Source organism: Cinclus cinclus, chromosome 3, assembly GCF_963662255.1.
Source record: "Cinclus cinclus chromosome 3, bCinCin1.1, whole genome shotgun sequence".
NCBI lineage: Eukaryota > Metazoa > Chordata > Aves > Passeriformes > Cinclidae > Cinclus > Cinclus cinclus.
This window is the reverse complement of record NC_085048.1, coordinates 70,795,372-70,802,976: the sequence shown is the minus strand read 5'-3', so window position 1 is coordinate 70,802,976 and position 7,605 is coordinate 70,795,372. Positions and strand designations below refer to the sequence as shown.

Below are 7,605 nucleotides of genomic sequence, written 5' to 3'. Positions count from 1 at the left end.
TTTTTGGGAAAGGATGAGCTGTGTATGGTTTTCAACTGTTCTACTCCACTGCTGGGTTGGGAGGCACTTGGCATTTGTACAATGGCTTTCCATCTGACTTTTGCCAAAACAGAAGGCTACTTGCAATGAGTTTACTTAAACAAAGCCTCATTAAAATAACTTCCACGTCTAAACAGATGTTTAATGTTCTTGTGCTAGTAATGTTGAACTGGTTCTCAGTTCTGTTGGAAAGTTTAAAGCGCCTGGGATTCAGGGTTATTCCTCCTCTCTGTCCTCCGCTTCGTTATGTAATAAGCTGTGCTGGTGCAGAATTCCTGTCTCAGATTACTGCTCCAGGAGGATGCCTTCATTTACCACTGCATATGGAAGGTGGCAAATGCCGCAGCTCTAGGTTGTTTCTAAGTGTAACAAAAACAAACTTGTGACAAAAAGATGGTTAAAACTGGCAAGGGGGGATGGACAGCTCCTCTTGAATAAGGATATACATTGTTTCTTAAACAGTTATTTTCGCAGTAATGGAGAGTACACAAAGTACTGGAGGTACGCATTTGCATCCTTTGTTGTCACCAGAGCAGTGGGAAAGTTCATCAGTCATCATTTGTGATCCATTTCAGAAGCTATGCATGGTGGATAACGACTTCTTTGTGCCCTATACTGGAAACTAACTCCAACTTTCTGACTTGAGACAAAAGCTACATTCATCTAGTGGATCTAGATAAACATCAGATCTACCTGCAGAAAAAGATATTTTGCTCAGAAGTGGGAGAATTTAACATTGCCATTTGGGCACTTTGCTGTAAACTAGATTGGGGTAGAGAGAAAAAAAGGTTTTAGAGAGTTTAAGAGTGGGTTTATGCTGGCATCATGTTTCATTGCAGGATTAAGGATGTTTATCTTTCAGCGACGCTAGGGTTTCTATTACTTGATTTCTGATTCAACACAACTGACCGTATTTTGGAAACCACAATGAAGCACTACTGTTCTGTAAATAGATTTAGTGGCTGTGATGCCTTTAAGTGCTTTCAGGCTTCCGATTTTTGTACTGCCAGTTGTTGATGAGAGAACTGAAGAACAATACAAGCTGAGGAACAGAGCGAGAGAAGACCACATTTTAATATAATAACTTGGCAGGAAATCAAAATCTATAGCAGAAGGAATTAGATGGCTGCCAGAGGTAAAGAGGAATACTGCCAACCTGGAGGATGCAGAAGTTAAATAGAGCAGAAGTTGTCTGCTTCTCTGCCGAGCTGTCTGCTCTGCCTTGTGGCAGAGGAAATCACCTGCAGAAATGCCTTCACTCGCAGGAGACTTCTCACAGCACAGTGCTTCCAGCCTACTATTCCTCTTCCTTCTTGCCTGACTCACTAAATTTTCAAAGGATTTACTTGACCGGTTGTGCCTTCAGAGGAGATCTTGAAAGTTGATTTCATCAAACATAGTGTCAGGGCTGCAAATCTGCTTGCCTTACTGCCTCTTCTTTCTGTTGGAGACCAAGTATCTGTAAAGTCTTCCAAGTGTCCCACATGGAATCTCTGCTTAAACACTCACAGCTGAAGGAGATGAACTGTTCCTTTTCACTTGCATAGTACCTTCAGCTCGTCAGAGATGACTTGCCTGTGAGACCGCACTCCTTTTGGAAAGGGTGAGCCACAGGGATGGCTGAAGGATTCCGGTGTTGCCTGGCCGAGCTCAGCGGCCAGCAATGGGCACTCGTAATGGCACCAGCATTCACAACTACGTCAGGCTTCTGGGATCAGACCAGGATTAATCCTTTACCGGGCTTCTCTTCAGGCGTTTGTCTGACAGATGCTACCCCGTGCATCTATTTTCCATTTTTTAAATCACAGCAAGGAAACGACGCACGGCTTAACTTGATGTGTGAAGTTGTGGGTTTTGCACGGGCTGTCGCCGTGTGCCCTGCAAACCGGGGCTCTACCTTGTCACTTCTCTCCAGTTCCCTTTCTCCCCCTGGGCTCACCCACAGCTATGGGAAAGAGCCGGGAGAGACGCGTTTCCCTTCGCAGCCCCGAGCCTTGGCACGTGGTGGCCGCGGAGCCGATGGCCGCTCGCGTCCTGCCCCGCTGAGCCCCGCGGGGCTCCCGGCCTCCCCCACCTGCTTTGCCCTTAACGGGGCCGGTGCTGCCGGGGGATTATTTCGGCCCCGGCCGCGGGCGGTGGCGGGGGGGGCTCGGCAGACGCGCCTTATACGGCCGGGCCCGGCTCACCTGGGCCGGGGCCAGGAGCGCCTTCTTTGGGCACCGCCGGGCCGGGGCCGACGCCCAAATATGGGGACGGCCGGGGCCGCATTCCTGGGGGCCGGTCGCTGCCGCCGCCCGCCGTGATAAAAGGCTCGGCGGCTGCCGCGGCGGCCACGAGTGACCCGGCGAGGAGCGGGAGCCTCTCTCTCTCTCTGCCCGACGCGCGGAGCCCGCAGCCAGCCCAGGTAAGCCCCGGCCCCGCCGCCACCGTCCGCGGCTGCCGGCCGGCCGTGAGGCTCAGCCCCGGTGCCCTGTGCCCCCGCAGACACAGCCGAGACCATGTGTGACGAGGACGAGACCACCGCGCTCGTGTGCGACAACGGCTCCGGCCTGGTGAAGGCTGGCTTCGCCGGGGACGATGCCCCCAGGGCCGTGTTCCCCTCCATCGTTGGCCGCCCCCGCCATCAGGTACGGCGCGCTCCCCCTCCGAGCCTCCCCGCACGTCCTGCCACAGCCGTGGTTGCGGATCCCTGCTGCCTTCCAGCTCTCTGCGTCCTCCCGTCTTGCTGGGGAGCCCCGTGCTGCTGCCCGTGGACGGGTTGCTGAGCCCCCGCTTTCCTCCCCTGCAGGGCGTCATGGTGGGTATGGGTCAGAAGGACTCCTACGTAGGAGATGAAGCCCAGAGCAAGAGAGGTATCCTGACCCTGAAGTACCCCATTGAACATGGCATCATCACAAACTGGGACGACATGGAGAAGATCTGGCACCACACCTTCTACAATGAGCTGCGCGTCGCCCCAGAGGAGCACCCCACTCTGCTCACTGAGGCCCCCCTTAACCCCAAGGCCAACCGTGAAAAGATGACCCAAATCATGTTTGAGACCTTCAACGTCCCTGCCATGTATGTGGCTATCCAGGCTGTGCTGTCCCTGTATGCCTCTGGCCGTACCACTGGTGAGTGCAAAGTCCTGCTGGTCCCTCTTTCCCAAGAAAGGACACCCAGGACTGGCCCCCTACATCTGGCAAGCGCTCTGCCCCCCCAGGGCAGGACCCTCTGTGGGTCACATCTCTCAGATGGTTGCTTCTTGTCTCCCCAGGTATCGTGCTGGACTCCGGGGATGGTGTGACACACAACGTCCCCATTTATGAAGGGTATGCCCTGCCCCATGCCATCATGCGCTTGGATCTGGCCGGCCGTGACCTCACAGACTACCTGATGAAGATCCTGACTGAGCGTGGCTACTCCTTTGTCACCACAGGTAAGCACCATTCCCTCCTCCAAAATGTTCCCTCTCGCTTCCAACCCTCGCACTTCTAGAGATTCTCTCACCCCATTGCAAGCCCCAGAAACAGTCCCCGGTGGGAGCTTATGTGTGGCTGGGGGTGTGGACACCAAGCAGAGGTGTGGAGGCAGTGCTAGTGCTCCCTGTCTCTCCTCTGCAAACAGTGATGGCTTTGCTTCCCTCTGACAGCTGAACGTGAGATTGTCCGTGACATCAAGGAGAAGCTGTGCTATGTGGCACTGGACTTTGAGAACGAGATGGCCACCGCTGCCTCTTCCTCCTCCCTGGAGAAGAGCTACGAGCTGCCTGATGGGCAGGTCATCACCATCGGCAATGAGCGTTTCCGCTGCCCAGAGACCCTCTTCCAGCCCTCCTTCATTGGTGTGTGCCCCCCTCCCTCACTCTTCCCTTGGCAGCTCTCCCCTCTCTCCAGAGCCACCGCGTAGAGCTCTTGCTTTGCACTTAACTTGTCCCTGCCTGTTTCCCCCTGCTGCCCCCAGGCATGGAGTCCGCAGGTATCCATGAGACCACCTACAACAGCATCATGAAGTGCGACATTGACATCAGGAAGGACCTGTACGCCAACAACGTCATGTCCGGGGGTACCACCATGTACCCAGGTATTGCTGACCGCATGCAAAAGGAGATCACAGCCCTGGCCCCCAGCACGATGAAGATCAAGGTAAGGCTGGAGCACAAAGGTCCCGGGAGCAGCCTTCTCTTGCTGCCCTGCACGGGGCTGTGCCTGCCCCCTGCAGCAGAGCCATGTTTGCTGACCTCAGCTCTCCTGGTGTTTTCCAGATCATCGCCCCACCTGAGCGTAAGTACTCTGTCTGGATCGGTGGCTCCATCCTGGCCTCCCTGTCCACCTTCCAGCAGATGTGGATCACAAAGCAGGAATACGATGAAGCTGGCCCATCCATTGTCCACCGTAAATGCTTCTAAACATGTTTACATGATCACTTTGCCAACCACGCTCAGGATGACGACCTTCAAGGTTGCAGGTGGCCGAGGGCCTGCAACAGCCATGTAACTTTCTATTTTGTAACAATTCCTGGTTACTGTTGCTGCAAAGCTCCACGTGACACAGTGTATGTAAAGTGTACATAAATTAATTTATTTTCTCTCGTTTTGTTTGTTTTTAAAACCAACGCCCTGTGGAAGGAAACAAAAAACTTCAAGAAGCATTAAACCATCAGTCATTCTGTCACACCCCTGATGCTGTCGTTTGTCATTTGCTCTGGTCCTTCCGTCACTTGCGGCGTGAGGGCGGCGGGGCTGAGCTCCCAGGACAGGAGCAGGGCTGGGGACAGGACCGTGTCCAGAGGGAACATCCCTGTGACTCCCTGGGGGCACGGGGGGCACTGCGGGGCTGGCTGCAGCGGGCTGTGCAAAGGGGTGCCCGACACTCCGCACTGCGCCGCTCCCAGCCGGGAAAGGGTTACCTGCAGCCTTTGCTCACAAAAATATTTCTTCTGGCTCAGCCTGCCAAAAAAGTAGCCCTGGCATGCTCCCGAGGAAGGGAAGGCCGGGGCTGAGGGCAGGTGGCGGGTGCAGGTTAAATAAAGAGCTTTCCACTCCACTTATGGGAAACCCACCTGCCATGGTGCTGTCCCTGGGGGCTGAGGGCAGCCAGGGCCATTTCCTCACCCTGCCTGACACTCTTGCCCTTGCCAGTGGTCACCCTGCCTGCGAAGGGACCACCCCCTCCTCTGCCCCCTTGAGCCACCCCTTCCCGGGATCACATCCTGCACTCAGGAACTCCCTGGGAGCCCGAAGGAAAATCCCAGGGGCTTCCCCTTGCCAAGGACGTTTGCCTGCCCTGCTTGCTGATGAGGAGGCAGAGCAGAATGGGAGGAGGGAAAGGTGCTCCCTGGCCTGTCTAATTTCTCTGTTAGTGAAGCAAGGGGGCTCCAGGACACCCCTTTATATCCAGCATTCACACACACACACACACACCCCCCGGGTGTTCCCTCTGGGAGCTCCACTCCCTCTGGGAGCCACCCTGAAGCCCCACCAGGCTTGTCACACACTCCTGGGTCAGGGCACACGTGCAGAGGCCATCAGCCTTTGAGGGAGGAGGATTCCTGGGGCACAGGATCCTGTCATGAAAGCAGTGCCTGAGTTTTGGGGTGGTCTTTTGCTGTGGGAGACAGCAGTACTAGGGGAAAAAAAGATGATTTTCAGGTAAACCTCCAGCCCGGGAAGGTTTGTTGCTCTGTTGTGGTTATGCTGACGTTGCATTTGTTTTGCATTTTGGCTGGTTTTACTTGCATTAAACGGAGACCCATACAAGAGTTCACTTTTTCTTTTTTTTTTTCTTTTTTTTTTTTTTTAGCACTATTCCAAAGCAAAACCTGAGGGAGGAGCTGCCCTGATCCTTCCCTGGTATCTGGGGACAGGGAGGACCACAGGGCAGCCCTAAGGATTCTCAGTGGCTGGGAATAAACTGGAAACTAGTTGCTTCTCAAAAAAAAAAACCAAAAACGTAAAAGGAAAAAAAGAAAGAAAACCTCACAAACTTTTATTGCCATTTGTGTTGTGGCACATACTCCATCTGTCAGCTCCTTGCTGGGATTTCGGGAGGCACTTATCAGTAACTCTTCAGTACCTGACCCCTGATATCAGGTTCAGTTGTGGCTTATGTGGTGTTATGAAATTGATTTTAGGACTTGTTTCTATTATTTAATTAAAAGACTGTTTGAGAAATGCAGATAAGTGTTAGCTTAGAATAGTAACCTCATGAGTTAGCATTCACAGACTCTGCTTTTTCACCTAAAATATTAATTCATGGTCCTGAACCCACAATGCAACAGGCTGATTTTTGAAAGAGGGAGTGATGCTGAGCCAGCCACTCGTCTCCAGCCTGACCAAAATCAAAGGGATCAGGAAATGCTTACTCCTTCTGAATGAAGACCTATATTCTGAAGAGCTGAACTTGGGTTTAGGACCCCTCATGAGCACAGCTGTGTGCAGAGGTGAGTCCTTCAGCAGTCAGGATGCTGCACAGGCACTGCCTGGCACCGAGAGGCTGATGCTGCCACTGGCATGGCATTGTCTGCTGCCTCCAACAGCAGCATTTAATCTCACTCTAACCCACAGCATCAGGTATGCTCAACAGCCTCAGTGCCAATTTCATTCAGCTGAAGATAAATGCCCTAAAGTACATTCTTACAGAAAGAAAAGAAAAATAAAGAAAAGAAAGAAAAAATACTGGGTTTTGTTTGTTTGTTTGTTTGGTTGGTTGGTTGGTTGGTTGGTTGGTTTTTTGTTTGTTGTTGTTGTTTAATCAGTGAACAGGGATGCCATGAAAGCCTATGAAACCACCCTGTTCAGGTTTTAATTTCAGACTTAAACACTCTCTTTATTCTGAAACCAGCCTTTTATTTGGGCTTGGGGTTTTCCTTAATATTTTTAGCAATTGAAGACACAGATTGTTTGGAAACAGGTGAGTTGGATTTTCATATGGCTTCCATTGTTGGGAAGGTGTTATGGAAATTCTGCTTTTGCACACCACCAGGGTTTGGTCTTTGTTGTGCCATTCTCAATAATGTCATTACCCTCCCTACACCTCTAACAGTGCTGTTGGCAGCAGGCAAAGGATCCCCAGGACCCAAAGGATCCCCAAGACCAGCATGCTGTATTGGGAACAGCAAAAGGATGAATGGGGCATCAGAGGAGTTAAAGGGGATAGAAGGAAGGATGCAGGGCACTCACATACAGTGGGAGGGAAGGTAATGTTGGGGCATGGCTCTTGCCTGAACCAAAAACCTCCTCTGGGGCTGAAGCTCACTGCTTGCTCTACAGCCATCTGGATCCAGGGCTGGAATCCCTCCATAACTTAGGTCTGCATTCAGTGGGCAACCCAAGAAGCTGCCCTTGGTCCAAGTATCACCAAGGGATGGAAAATTTCAAGAGAGGAGGAGTCCTTGAAAGGACAAAAATTACGTGGGGCTGTTTAGATGAGCTTGGGAGGCACAGTCATGACTGGGTTTCGATGGAAGCTTCCCCTAGATCTGCAGATGCCTGGGCCATTACCTCAGTTATGTAAGGAGCTAAGGGAAAACCTGGGCTCTGAGGGAAAGTCTTGAGGGAACCTCTGAACAAAAGAGCAAAGGAAATCC

The 7,605-nt window shown here is 52.2% G+C and overlaps 1 protein-coding gene across 4 annotated transcripts; it reads left to right on the top strand.

Annotated features, from left to right (window-relative positions):
- The first annotated feature begins 2,537 nt into the window (after window positions 1-2,537).
- Window positions 2,538-4,426, top strand: ACTA1 (actin alpha 1, skeletal muscle). 4 transcript variants are annotated; one of them, XM_062490179.1, is made up of 7 exons: window positions 2,538-2,666; window positions 2,828-2,954; window positions 3,066-3,152; window positions 3,296-3,457; window positions 3,671-3,862; window positions 3,982-4,163; window positions 4,283-4,426. In XM_062490179.1, exons 1-7 carry the CDS (start codon window positions 2,538-2,540, stop codon window positions 4,424-4,426), a joined length of 1,023 nt encoding a protein of 340 aa, XP_062346163.1. The 4 variants fall into 4 exon arrangements, with proteins under 4 accessions (XP_062346163.1, XP_062346162.1, XP_062346160.1 ...); XM_062490178.1 differs by lacking the exon at window positions 2,828-2,954 and having other exon boundaries at window positions 2,957-3,152; XM_062490176.1 differs by having other exon boundaries at window positions 2,828-3,152.
- Window positions 4,427-7,605: the final 3,179 nt, after the last annotated feature.

What these genes read in the sequence shown, in the direction of transcription:
- ACTA1 (XM_062490176.1), top strand. Translation starts at nt 2,538, where the DNA reads ATGTGTGACGAGGACGAGACCACCGCGCTCGTGTGCGACAACGGCTCC. An exon ending in TTGGCCGCCCCCGCCATCAG is followed by an intron (nt 2,667 to 2,827) that starts GTACGGCGCGCT and finishes CCTCCCCTGCAG; the next exon opens with GGCGTCATGGTGGGTATGGG. An exon ending in CTTCCAGCCCTCCTTCATTG is followed by an intron (nt 3,863 to 3,981) that starts GTGTGTGCCCCC and finishes TGCTGCCCCCAG; the next exon opens with GCATGGAGTCCGCAGGTATC.